This window comes from Phaseolus vulgaris, chromosome 3, assembly GCF_051622355.1.
Source record: "Phaseolus vulgaris cultivar YP4 chromosome 3, ASM5162235v1, whole genome shotgun sequence".
Classification (NCBI taxonomy): Eukaryota; Viridiplantae; Streptophyta; class Magnoliopsida; order Fabales; family Fabaceae; genus Phaseolus; species Phaseolus vulgaris.
In genome coordinates this window covers 3,987,356-4,006,773 of record NC_143500.1, presented here as the reverse complement: position 1 = coordinate 4,006,773, position 19,418 = coordinate 3,987,356, and the positions used below count along the sequence as shown (strand labels likewise).

At 28.5% G+C, this 19,418-nt stretch overlaps 3 protein-coding genes across 4 annotated transcripts; 2 read left to right on the top strand and 1 right to left on the bottom strand.

Annotated features, from left to right (window-relative positions):
* The first annotated feature begins 2,506 nt into the window (after nucleotides 1-2,506).
* On the top strand, nucleotides 2,507-5,357 carry LOC137806176 (1-aminocyclopropane-1-carboxylate oxidase homolog 4). Its single transcript, XM_068606161.2, has 3 exons — nucleotides 2,507-3,147; nucleotides 4,050-4,424; nucleotides 4,956-5,357. The coding sequence occupies exons 1-3, from the start codon at nucleotides 2,668-2,670 to the stop codon at nucleotides 5,202-5,204; spliced, it is 1,104 nt and encodes a 367-aa protein (XP_068462262.1). The 5' UTR covers nucleotides 2,507-2,667; the 3' UTR covers nucleotides 5,205-5,357.
* Nucleotides 5,358-9,018: 3,661 nt separating this feature from the next.
* Nucleotides 9,019-11,922, top strand: LOC137806175 (1-aminocyclopropane-1-carboxylate oxidase homolog 4). Its single transcript, XM_068606160.2, has 3 exons — nucleotides 9,019-9,662; nucleotides 10,381-10,755; nucleotides 11,519-11,922. The coding sequence occupies exons 1-3, from the start codon at nucleotides 9,183-9,185 to the stop codon at nucleotides 11,765-11,767; spliced, it is 1,104 nt and encodes a 367-aa protein (XP_068462261.1). The 5' UTR covers nucleotides 9,019-9,182; the 3' UTR covers nucleotides 11,768-11,922.
* Nucleotides 11,923-15,187: 3,265 nt separating this feature from the next.
* On the bottom strand, nucleotides 15,188-19,193 carry LOC137806173 (uncharacterized). 2 transcript variants are annotated; one of them, XM_068606157.2, is made up of 6 exons: nucleotides 18,762-19,193; nucleotides 17,231-17,348; nucleotides 16,755-17,092; nucleotides 16,522-16,653; nucleotides 16,276-16,431; nucleotides 15,188-15,914 (listed from the first exon to the last, which is right to left on the bottom strand). In XM_068606157.2, exons 1-6 carry the CDS (start codon nucleotides 19,082-19,084, stop codon nucleotides 15,398-15,400), a joined length of 1,584 nt encoding a protein of 527 aa, XP_068462258.1. In that variant the 5' UTR covers nucleotides 19,085-19,193; the 3' UTR covers nucleotides 15,188-15,397. The 2 variants fall into 2 exon arrangements, with proteins under 2 accessions (XP_068462258.1, XP_068462259.1); XM_068606158.2 differs by having other exon boundaries at nucleotides 16,333-16,431.
* Between the last annotated feature and the right edge of the window lie 225 nt (nucleotides 19,194-19,418).

Sequence of the window (19,418 nt, the reverse complement as noted above, 5' to 3'; positions counted from 1 at the left end):
AAAGTTTTTTTTTTAAAATAAAACCTTTCATGTTTAATGTATTTTTTCGTAATCATTATGCAACTTAGACATATATCAGTTATGCTTACACTAAGTAACAACAATTATTTTTCATCACATGAAAAAAATATTATTAAAAAAGAAAAAGAAAGAAAATATGATAAATTAGATCAAAACGCATATATTAACAAAAACGATACATATTCATAAATAATTCTAAGAATATACTAGATGTATTATACCAATGAAAAAATTCTCTATGAATAAATTATATTGTCAACTTATCAACACACGCATTCCTTTCACGAAAAATATGAGTAACCCTAAATCTGATTTTTCCACAGTAATTAAGACAAGTATTTCATCGATTACGAAACATCCAAAGAACATTGGTCATAACCATAAACGCAACACAAACCAAAGCAAAATCACATTCTAGTCAGACATTAGAAAGCCCCATCTTTTGAGTTTTCTCCATAGCATGTATAACCCCATAAAACTCAGCAACCAGAGCAGTCTGAACTTCAAGAAACGCAGAGAAAGTTTCAATAAATTTCCCTATACTTCCATGAAAAATACCTTAACAAGTAACCAGACCGGGATATTTAAAAATATTTTATAAATTCTATAATTCAGAGTTTTTTCAAATTATTATTTAGAAATTAAATATTTTAATAAAATATAACATATTTTTGATATTTTAAAGAATGAGATTGATATTATTTAAAAAAAAACATTAATAAAATAAAATATATTTTTGATATTTTAAGAATTATGAGATTGAAGGTAGGAAGAAGCTTTGAAGAAACTATGATGGTAGAAGAAGAAGCAGTCCAAAAGTCATGTCAACTCAAATATATTCAATAATGTATGTTGTAGCATTGATTGAATAAAATTGCTTAAAAGTCATATATTCAGAAAGTTGAATATACTCTAACCTTTCCATGCCTTCACCAAAACGTTCTTCCCTTGTTAACACATTCTTTTATTCTATGCTCAAAATTCTATCACCCAAATAGAAAATTCAAGTTTATTATTTTTTTGAATTGAGTATTTTAATTATTACTTAATAAAAAATATTAAATACAAAAATTATCGTCAAATAATATTAGAAATATTGTTCATAAAATAATTCTAGCAGATTAAAAATAGCTACTAAAAATTTCAATAGAAGTTTTTTTGGCTAACATCTAAATAAAACCCCACTAAATATCAAACATCTATGAATAAATAGTTATAACTTGATTTGATGATAAATCATTTTAATAATATTAATTTGAAACTAATCCTTGTCAATAAAGCTAAAAATCTTGACTTACATTGACTATAAAAAAATCTTATTTTCATTGATCGTCATTTTAATATTAGCTATGAATTAGTTTTCATGACTATTTTTTATACACTATTTTTATTAATTTATTCTCTCTGTTTTTATATTCATTAGTTAACTTTTTTAGGATAATTACATTTCATTGTAATAACAATAATTATATTAATTATCTTTTATTATCATAAAAAAATAAACATATAGGCACGCCTTTTATTTCCCTAGTTTCTAACAAAGTGGACTAACTTATTATTTTATTTACTAATTATAATATTGATTAAAATTTAAAGAATTAAATTTTAAAATACAAAAAAATTGAAACCTTTAATTAATACATAATAAAAACATGAACAAATTATTCTATGAATTAGTATATATAAATAAATTATGAAATTATAGTTTAGTAGATTTAAGTACGATAAATTTGATAGATATAAAGTCAATATCTTTAACTGGTTGAATTCAAATATTTTTATCACTCACGTTACAGAACTACAATTTTATTTTCTAGTAAGATATTATGTTTTCTTTGATAAGTATTTATATTTATAGAGCTTTCAACCTCCATAAATAAGGTTAAGGTTAAGTAAAAAAATCAACTTATTATTAGTTATACATGATATAGTTAAATTGTTAAATATTAAACTCTATTAATAATATTCTTACTTCGAGAAGTTCATAATGGATATACTTATAAAAGTGCTTTTAGCTTAATTTCATATAAACTCTATTATAAAAATTATTTTTCTATTGGTATTTTCTTTCTCACCTTATAAAAAATTCAACATTCTAAAAACATCCTATAAGGCCAAATTTATATTATTTTAGTGTTAGGTAACTGATAACATCACTGTAATTTGAATATTCTTCTGAAGAAATATAGTATTATTAAAATTAATTATTACATTTGAAATATTATTTGTTTTAAAGGTTAGTGTTGTTCGATAAATTAAAGAAAAATATATATTTAAATTCTTATTAACCTTTAATCTGATTTAAGATTTTTTATAAATATGTATAATTTATTTATATATTATTTTATTTAATATAAAGATTTTGATCTAATCATTTCATATTTTTTATTTTTATATATATATTTTTTAATAATATATTTTTTATGTAATAATAAATAATTATGGTTACTTGATATATTTTAATAAGAAAAAAAACCTGTTGAATAAAAAAATGACTAGAATTAGTGAAGTTTCTTGACTAATATATTTTTGTTATTTAATTTTTGTGCCAAATCAGAAAACTGCACTTTATAGTTTTCAATTCACTTTGCACTGAATTTGAACTTTCTACACTCAAACAACGATTCCTATTCTCGCCTCTTCCCAATGTCATCGCCGGTGGCCACCGCTGTCAGCGCCGCCGCGCCGTACAACCGCGCGAAAGCGGTGAAGGAGTTCGAAGAAACCAAGGTCGGAGTCAAAGGTTTGGTCGATTCTGGGATCAAGGCCATCCCCCCTATCTTCGTTCACCCGCCCAAAACCTTAGCGGAGCTGAAGCGCGGGTTCGAATCCGAATCTGCGCCGGAGATTCCCACGGTTGACCTGGCCGCCGTGCAGGGGTCGCGCGCCGCCGTGGTGGAGCGGGTTCGGCAGGCGGCGAGCACGGTGGGGTTCTTCCAGGTGATCAACCACGGCGTCCCGGAGCAGGTACTCCGGCGAACTCTGGCGGCGGTGAAGGCGTTCCACGAGCAGCCCGCGGAGGACAGAGTGCCTGTGTACCGTAGAGAGATGGGGAAGGGCGTATCGTACATTTCCAACGTGGATCTCTTCCAATCAAAAGCTGCCAGCTGGCGTGACACAATACGAGTAACTAACGAAATTTTAATTCTATTAATACTTGAAATTAATATTAATATACAATTAATTATTATGAAAGAGATTTTTATTTTATTTTTGTAAATTTAAAGTGAATTAATTTTTTTTGTGTAAGATTAATATTTTTTATTACTTCTAAAAACTGAAATATATGAAGAATTTTAATTTCTCGGTGACTTTCAGCATAGCGTCAAAAACGGGAAACGCCTTCTAATCACTATTCACCATAAATAATAAATCTACGATATTTAGTAATAATTATCTTAAATATTATATCAAAACTATTTTTTATTAGTTAATAATATATTGGTATTCTGTATTCATTAATCTTCACCAAAGATTAAGTAATACAAAATTTGTAATTAAAAATAATTTAAATCGGTTGACGCATTAGGACTCGTGTTCCTGGGACCACTTGGTTCAAGTTTTAATTATGTTCTTTTATTCATAAAATAAATCATGTTGAGGAAAGATTAAATGTATATTTAATTAATAATTTTAATTTAAATAATTAATTTTTGAAACAAGAGAAATTAGGTTATAGTTTATAAAACAAAATTTTAGATTCATGCAATTTTCGATAGGCTAAATTGCAATTTATTTTTTAATTTTTTATTTGTGATTTAGTCTCTTTAATATTTAGTTACCGAAATCACGTATAAAAAATAAAATAACAACTAAAACTAAAATTTAACCTTTTTACAAGCCTCGAAAGTACTAATTAATATTTGGTGTTTATTATTTAAAATTTCTGTCTAAAAAGGCACACAGACTATTTTTTTAACTTTAAATAATATAAATTTTTGGAAAACATTTAAACTTAATCGGCATTGAAAATAAATAAATTGTATGAAATCATAAAATAAATATGAGTTTTAATTTTGATTTTGCAGATAAGAATGGGGCCCACAGCCGTTGATCCCAGGGAGATTCCCGAGATGTGCAGAGAAGAGGTGGTGGAGTGGAATAAGGAGGTGGTGCGTGTTTCGAGTGTGTTGTTTGAGTTGCTGAGTGAGGGGCTGGGATTGGGTGCGGAGAGGTTCAGGGAGATGGGTTTGGGGGAAGGAAGAGGTATGGTGGGGCACTATTACCCGTTTTGCCCTCAGCCTGATCTAACGGTGGGTCTCAATTCACATACTGATCCAGGGGCTCTTACGGTGTTGCTGCAGGACCATATTGGGGGCTTGCAGGTTGAGACTCCAGATGGTTGGATCCATGTGAAGCCTCAGCCTCAAGCTTTGGTTATTAACATTGGAGATTTCCTTCAGGTTCATATTTTATTTTATTTTGTTCATATATAATAATAATTGTTTAATTAAATAAAGCCTTGTTTCACTTAATTTTTGTGCTTATGATGATGGATGTTTCATGTGGGTCAATAATTTGAAACATCTTAAAACACTTGAGAATTACATTATTTTTAATCCTTTCATCATTATTTATCTAAAATATTTACTTTAAAATGTTATGGTCAAGTTGGTGAAGTTGGTGGTTAGTTGGTTTAATAGAATGAAAATAATAGATTATTAGTGGTCTTAATTTTGAAGAGAATGCATTTGACAAACAAAAAGAACGGAATTAAATTAATTAGAATTAAGATTTTGAAGCAAAGTTATGAAATCAATTTGTTAACTTAGCATCAACGTGACTTTTATGATTTTGTAAACATATTATTTGAACCATTTATAACTTCAAGAAAAACTTTGGTTAAATTTGAAGGTCTACCAGGTTATATATGTAGGAATTGTTTTATGACATCCCTTTTTCTGATCTTTCATATTCATTATTTTGTGTTTCAGATAATTTCTAACGAAGCATATAAGAGTGCTCATCATCGAGTGTTAGCTAATCATTGTAATGAGGCTAGAGTCTCAGTTGCTGTTTTCCTCAATCCAAGTGACAGGGAGAAACTCTTTGGACCATTGCCAGAGCTAACATCAACCGAGAAACCAGCCCTTTACAGGAACTTCACTTTCCATGAATTTATGACCAGATTCTTCAAGAAAGAGTTGGATGGTAAATCACTCACAAATTTCTTCAGGCAGTGATGAACACACACTTAGCACCTATAGTTTCTGATTGTATATGTTAAAAACTTTTTAAGTATTGATTTAAAAAGGTTGATGTGATATGATGATATTTTAAACTAATTAGTTTATATTGTGAATAAAAGGTTAAAGGTGGTTGATGAATTGAAACAATAATGGTTCCTCCCTCACTTATGATATACTCTAGTTTTAGTAACACATATTAGACATTTTTCAACTCAAATGAATTTATGATTTTTTTTTAAATAAAAGTTTTTATTTTAGGCATTATTATGCAATTTGACATTTCAGCTATGCTGACACCTCAAGTGACAATAATCATTTGTTATCGTATGAAAAAAATATTATTAAAAAAAAATAAAATTAGACCAAAACTCATATGTTAACAAAAACGATACATAAGTAGATTATATCAATTCATAAAATTTTTCTAAGAATTTATGTTTTTTTTATTTGATGTCTAACTTTTTCATTCTTATTATGACTTAAATTGGTATTGGATCTCTAACTAAACATTGTGTCATCCTATATTGCATGTATATTTTTCAGTGTTGGTAACAAACTAGTTAATTTATAAAACTTCTTTTAGAACTTTTACAAGACAAGAAAGCGCTTTTCTATAGACTAAAATTATTTAAGGTATAAATTAGAAACTTTAATGAGGTTGTAGAATGTTTTAATATTTTGGAAAGCCTTAGAATGTTTCAGAAGGTTCTAGAAAAAACAATGATGTGGTTGTAACTATTTTCTTATGTACTATTTAGAATATATTGAAACTTCTTTTTACATATTTTGGGTAAGAGTGAACATTCAAATACTTAAAAAAGTACTTGAAAATGATGAATCTCTATACACTTAGAATTTTTTTAGACAAAATTTTGTATAAATATTTTTGGGAGAATATTTTTTAAAAATTTAAATTAATTGTTGTATAAATTAATTTATAATTTTTTAATAAGAGATTATAAATATCTTTCGGGTGAGAAAATTAATTTTTTCATCTTTAATGTGTGGAGACTGGTGGTCAAATATAAAACATCTTTATAACTTTCTCTTCTTTTATTGAGTTAATAATTTTCATGAAACATGGTGAGACTCTTTCTTCTTAAACCTTCATAGCTTCTTCTAATCTCTATAGCTTCTTCTAACATTGTTATATTTCAGACGAAAATATTATTTTATTTTTAAAAAATTTGGAATGTATTTTCTAAATTTTACAATTTAAAATGTAATTTTTCTTATTTAGTCTGGAATATAAGTAATCCAAAAATATTGTATTCTTTAAAAAATATATTATGAATTAAAGAATTTAAAATATATTTTCAAATCTAAAAATAATTTATAGATTTTATAATTTTTGAATGTATTTTTTTTTAATTTATATATCTGGATTGTAGTTATGGATTCTACAATTCAGAATATATTTTTTCTAAAATAAAATAAATTCAAGATTATGGAATTCAAAATTTATTCTTTGATTTAGAAATACCTTTCAAATTTAATAATTTGAAATATTTTTTTAAAAAAACACATTTTAGTTTATAAAATTATGAAGATTTTTTTTTTAAATAAAAGTTTTTATGTTAGGCATCCATCTTAGTTATGTTGACATCTCAAGTAATAACAATCATTTGCCATCACATAAAAAAAAATATTATTAAAAAAAAATAAAAAAATATAGGGTGACTAAACTAAAATCTATATATTAACAAAAACGATACATATGTAAACTATATTTATTTATAAAGAATTTTAAAAACATACTAGATAGTAGCTTATTATAACAATGAAAAGATTTTCTATGAATAAATTCTAAATTAGTTAACTTATCAGCCTACGCATTCCCTTCGCGAAAAATATGAGTAAACCTAAATCTAATTTTTTCACAATAATTAAGACAAATATTTCATCGATTAAATCAAAGTAGAATCACATTCTAGCTAAACAAAAGTAAGCCACATCTTTTAAGCTTCCTCCATAGCATGTATAACCCCATAAAACACAACAGGAAGAGCAGTTTGAACTTCAAGAAACTCAGTAAAGCTCCAATAAATTCTCCCATACTCCACGAAAAATACCTCCACAAGTTATTTTATAAATTCTATAATTCAAAGTTTTTTCAAATTATTATTTAGAAATTAAAAAAATTAATAAAATAGAAAATATTTTTGATATTTTAAAAAATGAGATTGATATTATTTAAAAAAAAAACATTAATAGAATAAAATATATTTTTGATATTTTAAGAATTATGAGATTGAAGGTAGGAAGAAACTATGATGGTAGAAGAAGAAACAGTCCAAAATTCAAGGCACCTCAAATATTCAATAATGTATATTGTAGCATTGATTGAATAAAATTGTTTAAAAGTCATATTCAGAAAGTTGAATATACTCTAACCTTTCCATGCCTTCACCAACCCCTTCTTCCCTTGTTAATACATTTTTTTATTCTATGGTCAAAATTCTATATTTTTTAAAAAGTTTAAATATATTCCATTTCACTTACTTTTATTTTTAATTTTTAATATTCAAATATTTTGTTTGAACAAGAAAATTCAAATTTATTACTTTTTGAATTGAGTATTTTAATTATTACTAAATAAAAAATTTAAATACAAAAATTATCGTCAAATAATATTAGAAATATTGTTCATAAAATAATTTTAGCAGATGAAAAATAGCTACTAAAAATTTCAATAGAAGTCTTTTGGCTAACATCTAAATAAAACCCCATTAACATCAAACATCTATGGATAAATAATTTTTAATAATATTAATTTGAAACTAATCATTGTCAATAAAGCTAAAAATCTTGACTTATAAAAAATCTTATTTTCATTGATCGTCATTTTAATATTAGCTATGAATTAGTTTTCATGACTATTTTTTATACACTATTTTTATTAATTTATTCTCTCTGTTTTTATATTCATTAGCTAACTTTTTTAGGATAATTACATTTCATTGTAATAACAATAATTATATTAATTATCTTTTATTATTATCATAAAAAAATATAAACATATAGGCACGCCTTTTATTTCCCTAGTTTCTAACAAAGTGGACTAACATATTATTTTATTTACTAATTATAATATTGATTAAAATTTAAAGAATTAAAGTTTAAAATACAAAAAAATCGAAACCTTTAATTAATACATAATAAAAACACGAACAAATTATTCTATGAATTAGTATATATAAATAAATTATGAAATTATATTTTAGTAGATTTAAGTACGATAAATTTGATAGATATAAAGTCAATATCTTTGACTGGTTGAGTTCAAATATTCTTATCACTCACATTACAGAACTAGAATTTTATTTTCTAGTAAGATATTATGTTTTAGTGTTATTTTATTTTAGTGTTTCAAATAAATTTTATTTTATTTTATTTTCTAGTAAAAATTCAACATTCTAAAAACATCCTATAAGGCCAAATTTATATTATTTTAGTGTTAGGTAACTGATAACATCACTATAATTTGAATATTCTTATGAAGAAATATAGTATTATTAAAATTAATTATTATATTTAAAATATTATTTGTTCTAAAAGTGAGTGTTTTCGATAAATTAAGGAAAAAATATGTATTTAATTTTAATTTGATTTTAGAATTTTTTATGAATATGTTAATTTATTTATATATTATTTTTATTAATATAAAGATTTTGTTCTAATCATTTTATATTTTTATATTTTTTTAATAATATATATTTTTTATGTAATAACAAATAATTATGGTTACTTGACATATTATTTCAAAATGAATATGTAACGCTTTTATATAAGAAAAAAAAACCTGTTGAATAAAAAAATGACTAGAATTAGTGAAGTTTCTTGAGTAATATATTTTTGTTATTTATTTTTTGTGCCGAATCAGAAAAGTGCACTTTATAGTTTTCAATTCACTTTACACTGAATTTGAACTCTCTACACTCAAACAACGATTCCTATTCTCGCCTCTTCCCAATGTCATCACCGGTGGCAACCGCTGTCAGCGCCGCCGCGCCGTACAACCGCGCCAAAGCGGTGAAGGAGTTCGAAGAAACCAAGGTCGGAGTCAAAGGTTTGGTCGATTCGGGAATCAAGGCTATCCCCGCTATCTTCGTTCACCCGCCCGAAACCTTAGCGGAGCTGAAGCGCGGGTTCGAATCCGAATCTGCGCCGGTGATTCCCACGGTGGACCTGGCCGCCGTGCAGGGGTCGCGCGCCGCCGTGGTGGAGCAGGTTCGGCAGGCGGCGAGCACGGTGGGGTTCTTCCAGGTGATCAACCACGGCGTCCCGGAGCAGGTACTCCGGCGAACTCTGGCGGCGGTGAAGGCGTTCCACGAGCAGCCCGCGGAGGACAGGGTGCCGGTGTACCGTAGAGAGATGGGAAAGGGCGTATCGTACTTTTCCAACGTGGATCTCTTCCAATCAAAAGCTGCCAGCTGGCGTGACACAATACTAGTAACTAACGAAATTTTAATTCTATTAATACTTCATCTTTAGTATCACATGTTATTAAAAAAATTAATAGTAATATATAATTAATTATGATGAAAGAGATTTTTTATTTTATTTTTGTAAATTTAAAGTGAATGATTTTTGTGTGTGTAAGATTAAATTTTTTATTACTACTAAAAACTGAAATATATGAGAATTTTAATTTCTCGGTGACTTTCAGCATAGCGTAAGCCTTCTAATCACTATTCACCATAAATAATAAATCTACGATATTTAGTAATAATTATCTTAAATATTATATCAAAACTATTTGTATTAGTTAACAATATATTGGTCTCTTTAATTTTAGTTTCTTTTTTTTATATTTAATCTTCAGATATTTAAAACTTGTTCTAATTTTAAAGTTACAAAATTGATAATAATTGAATTAAAGTTACAAACGTTTTATAACACGTCACAAAAAAAAATTGTTTACCCAAATCGCGTATAAAAAATAAAATAAGAACCAAAACTAAAATTTAACCTTTTTACAAGCCTCGAAAGTGCTAACTAATATTTGGTGTTTATTATTTAAAATTTCTTTCTAAAAAGGCACACAAACTATTTTTTTAACTTTAAATAATATAAATTTTTGGAAAACATTTAAACTTAATCGGCATTGAAAATAAATAAATTGTATTACATCATAAAACAAATATGAGTTTTAATTTTGATTTTGCAGATAAGAATGGGGCCCATAGCCGTTGATCCCAGCGAGATTCCCGAGATGTGCAGAGAAGAGGTGGTGGAGTGGAATAAGGAGGTGGCGCGTGTGTCACGTGTGTTGTTTGAGTTGCTGAGTGAGGGGCTGGGATTGGGTGCGGAGAGGTTCAGGGAGATGGGTTTGGGGGAAGGAAGAGGTATGCTGGGCCATTATTACCCGTTTTGCCCTCAGCCTGATCTAACGGTGGGTCTTAATTCGCATGCTGATCCAGGGGCTCTTACGGTGTTGCTGCAGGACCATATTGGGGGCTTGCAGGTTGAGACCCCACAGGGTTGGATCCATGTCAAGCCTCATCCTCATGCTTTGGTTATTAACATTGGAGATTTCCTTCAGGTCTCATATTTTATTTTATTTAATTCATATATAATAATAATTGTTTAATTAAATAAAGCCCTGTGTCACTTAATTTTTGTGTTTATGATGCCAATAATTTGAAACATCTTTTGAGAATTACATTATTTTTAATCCTTCCAAGATTATTTATCTAAAATATTTACTTTAAAAAGTAGTGTTTTGAGCTTAGGTATAGTTAGAATCAATCTTCAAATTTAAGGATAAAAAACGAATTCTTGTTTTCTTAGTTTTTCAGGGATTTACGTTTATTAATCTCACATTGCTTAGGAGTCGCTTAGGAGTCGAGGTTAATGACGCTTTAAACGCATCTTCCTTTTTTAATCTATTAAGACGACAAAATTGTGAAAGAACACCATGTTTTAATCAGACAATATCTCGAATACGGAGTGTTTCAAGATGTTATCTCTTTGAGTCAAAAAAAATAATATTTTAAGATTGAGTGTAATATTTTTTATGATGAAACAATAGTTTATTAGTGGTCTTAATTTTGAAGAGTATGTATTTGACAGACAAAAAGGAGGGAAATAAGTTGATTATAATTTAGATTATGAAGCAAGTTATGAAATCAACTTGTTAACTTAGCACCAACTTGAGTTTTATGATTTTGTGAACATATTATTAGAATCATTTATAATTGCAAGAAGAATTTTGGTTAAATTTGAAGGTCTAAGGTTATATATGCAGGAATTGTTATATGACATCCCTTCTTGTGATCTCTCATATTCATCATTTTGTGTGTCAGATAATTTCTAACGAAGCATATAAGAGTGTTCATCATCGAGTGTTAGCCAATCATTGTAATGAGGCTAGAGTCTCAGTTGCTGTTTTCTTCAACCCAAGTGACACGGAAAGACTTTTTGGACCATTGCCAGAGCTAACATCAACACAGAAACCAGCCCTTTACAGAAACTTCACTTTCCATGAATTTATGACCAGGTTCTCCAAGAAAGAGTTGGATGGTAAATCACTCACAAATTTCTTCCGGCAGTGATAAACACACACTTAGCACACCTATTAATTTCTGGTTGTATATGCAATGTTAAAAACTTTTTAAGTACTTATTTAAAAAGGTTGATGTGATATGATGATATTTTATGCTAATTATAGTTTGTGAATAAAAGGTTAAAGGTGGTTGATGAATTGAAACAATAATTGTTCCTCCCTCACTTCATGATATGCTTTAGTTTTAGTAAACTCATACCAGACATTTTCCAACTCAAATGAATTTATGGGTTTTTTTATATCATGTCTAACTTTTTCATTCTTAGTCATGGAGTACTTGGATTTCTAACTAAATATGGTTTCTTCTTCCACCTCTATAAATTTTAATATTTTAAAAATATTACTTTGTAATATTTTGGATTATGTAATTTGGAAGTCTTTTTTCAAATTTGTAATTAGCTTCTGGATTATATAATTTAGAAGTCTTTTTTTTTTTTTTTCAAATGTATAATTAATTTATGGATTACATAATCCGAAAGTATAAATTAGCTTCTAAATTATGTAATCGGAAAGCCTTTTTCAAATGCGTGACTGAATTACATAATCTGAAAACTACTCTCAAATTCAGACTTTCGGATTATATAATCTGAAATATCATTTTTTAAAAATATATTTTGGATTATATAATCCATAATTTATTTTCGAATCCAAAATTAACGTTTGGAATATGTAATCCAGAATATGGGATGACACAAGAAAGATAAAAAAAATATTTTTATATATTGTATGAGAATGACAAAATAGGATAGAGATATGCTAGATTAAACAGTCTTGTTCATACTTCTGTTAAGATAGGCAACAAATTGTAATGGTTATTGTAATCCTGTTGCATGTTGCAAGCCAAGTGTATATGCTTCAGTGTTGGCAACAAACTTGCTAATTTATGTAACTTCTTTTAGCACTTTTACAAGACAAGAAAGTGCTTTTCTATAGATTAAAAGTATTTAATGTATAAATTAGAAACTTTAATGAGGTTGTAGATTTTTTAATATTTTAGAAAACCTTAGAATGTTATTTTCTGATATACTTTAGAAGATATTGTAACTTCTTTTTACATATTTTGGGTAAGAGTGAACATTCAAAAACTTAAAAAGGTACTTGAAAATGATGAATCTCTATACACTTGGAAATTTGTTAGACAAAATTTTCTATAAATATTTTTGGGAGAACATTTTTAAAAATTTAAATTAATTGATGTATAAATTAATTTATAATTTTTTAATAAGAGACTATAAATGTCATTCGAGTGAGAAATATAATTTTTTTTTTATCTTTAATGTGTGGGGACTAATATAAAACATCTTTATAACTTTCTCTTCTTTTATAGTGTTAATAATTTTCATGAAACAAGGTCAGACTCTTTCTTCCTGCACCTCCATAGCTGCTCTTAACATTTTTATATAACAAGCGAAGAGTTAAAAATTTTGGAATGTATTTTATATTTTCTTCTTAATTTTATTCTTGAATTTTACAATTTAGAAGGCAGTTTTTACTATTTACACATTCTGGATTGTAAAATTTTCAGATTCTACAATCCCATTTTTTTAATCTAAAAAACATATTTGGATTATAAAATTTAAAATACATTTTCAAATCCAAAAATACCTTCTAAATTTTATAATCTAAAATGTATTTTTTTTAATTTATACAGAATTGTAGAATTTATGGATTCTAAAATCCAAAATATATAATTTTTAAAATAAAAGAAATTTTATATTATAGGATTCAAAATTTATTCCTCATATAGAAATACCTTTCGAATTCTTTTATCTGGAATCTGAAATTTATTTTGTTAAAAAAGAGAGTATATTTTGGTTTATAAAATTTGGAAGGTTTTTGGAATTGAAAATATTTTATAAAATTTTATAATCCAAAGTTTTTCGGATCATTTACTTTAAAATAAAGTTTTAATAAAATAAAGGATATTTTTTATATTTAAAAAAAATATGTGATTTTCGGAGAAACTATGAATGTAGCAGAAGAAGAAGTCCAAAAGTCATGTCAAATCAAATATTCAATAATCTATGTTGTTGATTGAATAAAATTGCTTAAAAGTCATAATCATAAAGTTCAATATATTCTAACCTTTCCATGCCTTCACCAAAACGTTCTTCCCTTGTTAACACATTCTATTATTCTATGGTCAAAATTCTATCACCCAAATAGGAAATTCTATATTTTTAAAAAGTTTAAATATATTCCATTTCACTTACTTTTATTTTTAATTTTTAATATTCAAATATTTTGTTTGAACAAGAAAATTCAAGTTTATTATTTTTTTGAATTGAGTATTTTAATTATTACTAAATAAAAAATATTAAATACAAAAATTATCATCAAATAATATTAGAAATATTGTTCATAAAATAATTTTAGCAGATGAAAAATAGCTACTAAAAATTCCAATAGAAGTTTTTTGGCTAATATCTAAATAAAACCCCACTAACATCAAACATGTATGGATAAATAGTTATAACTTGATTTGATGATAAATAATTTTAATAATATTAATTTGAAACTAATCATTGTCAATAAAGCTAAAAATCTTGACTTACATTGACTATAAAAAATCTTATTTTCATTGATCGTCATTTTAATATTAGCTATGATTGACATTAATAAAAAAATAATCCTAACTTACATCCACATCAACTACATGAATCCTAGCTAAGATCTATTCAAAATAATTCTAATTGATGTTAATAAAAAAATGGTATTTAATATCACTTGGAAAACACCACTTTATAAAAAAAAGTAAACACTAAGATATAAAACTAGCATGCATCAATCAAACCAATGATGTGCCACACCACAGCACAGATTAAAAAAAAAAAGAACACGAACAACTTCAAATTTTAAATAATTAAATTCTTCTCACAGATTCTTAAAATTTCAATTTATTTAACATATTTCTATCCACACAATATATTTTATGAAAATACATTTCATTTTTTTATAAAAATAAATTACAGTTTGAAACTTCTGCATCTAAACATTCTAGTATAAAAAATAAATCTGACATTCTAACCTTATATCAACCTATCCTTTCAGCACAAAAATTATAAAATTCCTCTGAAATATTTTACATATTTTCTTGAACTTAAAACTTTCATGCTTCTTTCAAATATCAAAACTTAGTATTAAAGTTAGTCTTTCTAAATGAATAAATAAAGGGTGGTGATATATTCTACAATACACAATAATAAATATGTACTTGATAAACAAATAAATTAATATTTTAATTATATTTAATTTATTTTTTAATGTAAAATATTATTATATTATTAGAATGGTTTGTCAAATGTATCTTATTTTTTGGTGTAACAATTTTTTTCATAAATAAATGAGTGTGTTATATTGACAACTCTGATTCGGATTATAACTAAAAAGAAAAATTACTTTTCACTGAAATTGAGAATTTTGAGATTGTACTGGTCAAATTAGAGTTGTAAACTGATTTCATTCAATTTATAATTCTTAAACTAACATTTTTCTAAATAAATAGTGTATGTCAATTGTCATATAATTACAATTACAAGCTGTTATTTGAAGTATTGGTTGACAAAAAAACACTTCTACATTGATAATAGTGTAAGGAAATTTAGACTATTCTACAATCCTACCTTCCAATCTTGCCTTTTCCGAACCATTCGTCCATTTCTTCATCATCAGCACTCTGATTATTGGCAGAACAAAACTCATCATCAGTGTCCTGGTTATCTGAAGAACAAAACTCATCATCAGTTTCACTTTGCCATGGAGGCCTTCTCCACTCATTTGGCAACTCACTCTTATATGCCTCTCTCCTTTGTACCTCAGCCAAGTGAGTCTTGCCTCCAACAATAGGAAAATCTATAGGATCATTTGATTTATTTAAGGTCTTGTGATTTTCACTCTTGTCCTCAACAAATCTCCACATATGTGAATCTTTGTTCCTTTTCTTTCTTTCAAAACCCATATGTGTTTCACCACTTCTTTCACCCTGATACGCACCAAAACCAAATTTGCCAATCTTATGGTGGTTTATATCTTCTTGCTGAGGTTGAAGAGAAGAGTTTGAAGCCCTTGATACTATAAGCCGTCTATGGTCACATTTCAGGCAAACCATGTTTCTTCTGAAATTGAGGTAATTGCACCTACACCAACAAGATATCAGTAAGCACGGACACTATACGACATGGACACGGAGATATATATAATATCTAAAATGTAGAACACGTGAATATAAATCTATATATTATATAATTATGAATTATATAAATTGATAATAAAGATTTATGTGCACAAATATGTTTAAGATTTTTTTTTGTAACAGAAAGATGTTTTTCATGACTGGTTCAAAAGAATTTGTTCCTTATTTTTATAATTATAATAAAAATTTATACAATAAGTTGTGTTCTACAAGTGTCGGTATCTGATACATGTGTCCGACACTGACACGCCATTCAAGAAGAGTGTTCGAGCCTCATAGAACAAGTAAATAATAATAAAAAAAACCTGTTCATTTGGCACAGGAACTGAAACAAAATAACAGTATGGTTAAGAAGAACCCACGAGTCACATTGCCATTCACCAGGATTAAGGTGACGATTGGAAGGCCTCTCTTTGCATTGCAAACATTTTGTATTCTTTGCAAAATTCAGGAAATTGCATCTGCAGAAATAAAAAACTGATTTTAATTTAAAATGGAAAATATTAGTGCTATATATACAAACAAACCTACATGATATTAACAGCCATTACATATTGCATATCCAGTCTCCCTTCTTCAAAGGTAAGTGATTGTTTTCCTGCTTCAATTGCTTGATTTTTTCCTCAAAGAGGCTGTCACAGCCCAAGCACCTGATGTTTCTAGCAAAGTTCATGAAATTGCATCTGCCCAATGAAAGATGAAAAGGGAAACATAAACAAGTGCATAAGAAACTGGTACATGATTTAATACAATGAATAATTAGTAGATGGAAACAAAGCTCTACTTGGGGCAAAGCCAGTCCCCTTGCTTCATCATTGCAACATCTATTTTGCCCTTGCCTTGCTGATTGGAATGAACATTTCCCATGACAACCTCTGTGCTGTCTGGAAAATTAGAATTTTCCTCTTTGGTACTGTGCTCTACTATTTCTTTCAGCAGTCTTCTCACTGAATCTTCTACCTTTTTAGTAAGACACGGTTTGTTATCCACTGAACCAGTAATCGGGTCAAGCCCATACGTCAACATAATACGCATAACATCCACTGTTCTTCCACCTTCATCTTCGCGCGCCTTAACGAAAGCCCTTTCACAGTCCCCCCTCAAATTGCAGGAACTGCATACCTGATTGAAGCACCAGTCCATACAAATTATAGTTATTGGTTAAATGTAAAGAACATGTTTTGGATATAGAAGAAAAGAAAGTAGTATAGCATACTCCAAACAAAAGCAAATGATAGTAGAAACTAAGTCACTACTTACATTTCCCTCATCAATACCCACATATGCTCTGAGACGCTTTCCTGAGTTGACCACTTTCCTATCTAAGCTCGGGCATCCAAGTGCCACAGTAACTCCTATATCTTTTCGTGATAGGAATCTGAGTAAAAGCATTAGCAAAATAAGTTCTAGTGAAATTTTCCATTACATGAAGAAGGAATTAAAAACAAAATCCTGATTGACATTAATCCATCAGCAAGGAAGTTACATAAATCCTTAGTCCACACTGGACTTGATATGGTATTACTAAAACCTAGGCTCTATTTTTGGCTACATTATACAGCTTATAAAATCAATTCCAGATATGAGATCTCCATCTGTGGCTATCTAATCCTAAACCATGCTCTATAATAGCTAGCAAGGATGGAAGAAAACCCTCTCATCTTTTCTCATGACTTGAACCAACTCTTTTAGACATGGCATGATCCAACGACTCCTTTAAACAGATTCATGTATCTGATATAATAATGTTTTTCGAAAATTGCCCATGGCATCAAATATGTAATACAAAAAAAGATTTAAATCATGCCTAGGTTCATATTCATTTGGATGTTGTAGATGATATTGAAGTGCTCGTCAACAATAAATGCCCATATGCTTCCCACTCTCCCTTCCAAACAAAGATAAAAAAGCATCAATTCAGCGATGCAGTTTTCTGCAGTAAGAAAAACTACCTACCACATCAATTTCACTCGATACCTACTTCTACATGATTTCTTGTTTTCATGTTATGTTTTTTGTTTGAGTGAGGAGGGAAACCTAGCATTTGCAAAAAATTACGTCCTCATAGCATTAACAATAACCAAGTTTATCCAAAGGGCATCCTAACCTTGCTTGTTTTTTCCTCATTTAACTCACAGACACATAGGGATGGATTCAGAAATAAGTCACTTCCCTTGTAACATTCAATAAACTATAAAAACAATAATGTGCCATCGACAACCTTATCAGCACCGGCTGAAATTTTCAAGAATTGGGTATGAAAATGGTTCAATACACCCTTCTGCACTCCCACTTCATATGTACCAAAAAAATAGTAACATCACAGTGATGAAGGTTATTTAAAGCGTGATCAGAAGGGGCAAGGGGGGAAGTCCAATCTGTTATGACAACAACAAAAGCCTTATTCCACCAGTTGAAATCTGCTACATGAATTGAAGATGCCATTAAACTCGGTTAGAGACCAAGGTCCGAGATTTGTTAACTGAAACTAATTAGTTAGCAGCATTCAGTCTATCAGAATTTTAAACTCAAACACCTTGCATGCATAACCTAAATATCACAGCAAAACTTTTCCCAAACACAACAGATTATAATTAAACACCCAAAAGAAAAATAAAGATTATATTACATTTTGTTTCCTTTTGTGCAAACCCCAAGTATCTTTCACCAAATGGGTCAACCATAATCACTATCCTGAGAAAGTTCTTCTGAGTATGTGTCGATTAACCATGTCATTAGTTAGAATTATCCAAATTATATGAAACAATCAATCCAAAGAACACTACTTTACCTTAAAATATGAAAGTGGTCTCTACCAAAATTGAGGCACGCGGTTCTAATGGCATTGCAATCTTTGGCGTCCAAAGCAGTGTTGCGAAACATGTTTCCCTCTTCGTGAAGAAAGTGTCCCTTGTGGAGCAAGCACTTGATGAGTTGGACCCATTCGGGCCAAGGATGAGAAATCTGAAGCGAGGGTTCTTCTTCGATTCTCCATCTCCACCCAGGGTTTCCCTCCACGCAGGTGGCACTGTGAAACAGCGAAGTGGGCGAGGAACAGAGAAACGTGGGACCCCAACGTCGGCGACAACAACGTTTCCAAAGGTTTCGGAGCATACTGTGGTGGTTCTCACAGTCACAGCAGCTTCACTTCGGCTCCATATACTCTTCCCCGTGCTATCCCAGGTACCTCTATCACTGTATTTCAAAACTCGGGTTTTATTCTAACTATCAAAATTTTAGAAAAGGTTTTAATATTTTTTTTTCATATAATATATGCATTTTACTTCTATTCTTTATAAATTTTGTTTTGTAAATACAAATTTTACTAAATTTTTTTTATAAAAACTATCATGTTAAACATTATTATGAAAACTTTACATCTCAACTAGATGGATAAATCATCAAACTTTTTTCACATCATTTTGGAAGTATTTATGAGGTTTGAGTG

What these genes read in the sequence shown, in the direction of transcription:
- LOC137806176 (XM_068606161.2), top strand. Translation starts at nt 2,668, where the DNA reads ATGTCATCGCCGGTGGCCACCGCTGTCAGCGCCGCCGCGCCGTACAAC. An exon ending in GCTGGCGTGACACAATACGA is followed by an intron (nt 3,148 to 4,049) that starts GTAACTAACGAA and finishes TTGATTTTGCAG; the next exon opens with ATAAGAATGGGGCCCACAGC. An exon ending in ACATTGGAGATTTCCTTCAG is followed by an intron (nt 4,425 to 4,955) that starts GTTCATATTTTA and finishes TTTGTGTTTCAG; the next exon opens with ATAATTTCTAACGAAGCATA.
- LOC137806173 (XM_068606157.2), bottom strand. Translation starts at nt 19,084, where the DNA reads ATGCTCCGAAACCTTTGGAAACGTTGTTGTCGCCGACGTTGGGGTCCC. An exon ending in GACCACTTTCATATTTTAAG is followed by an intron (nt 17,349 to 18,761) that starts GTAAAGTAGTGT and finishes GCTTTTACTCAG; the next exon opens with ATTCCTATCACGAAAAGATA. An exon ending in TGGGTATTGATGAGGGAAAT is followed by an intron (nt 17,093 to 17,230) that starts GTAAGTAGTGAC and finishes TGCTTCAATCAG; the next exon opens with GTATGCAGTTCCTGCAATTT.
- LOC137806175 (XM_068606160.2), top strand. Translation starts at nt 9,183, where the DNA reads ATGTCATCACCGGTGGCAACCGCTGTCAGCGCCGCCGCGCCGTACAAC. An exon ending in GCTGGCGTGACACAATACTA is followed by an intron (nt 9,663 to 10,380) that starts GTAACTAACGAA and finishes TTGATTTTGCAG; the next exon opens with ATAAGAATGGGGCCCATAGC. An exon ending in ACATTGGAGATTTCCTTCAG is followed by an intron (nt 10,756 to 11,518) that starts GTCTCATATTTT and finishes TTTGTGTGTCAG; the next exon opens with ATAATTTCTAACGAAGCATA.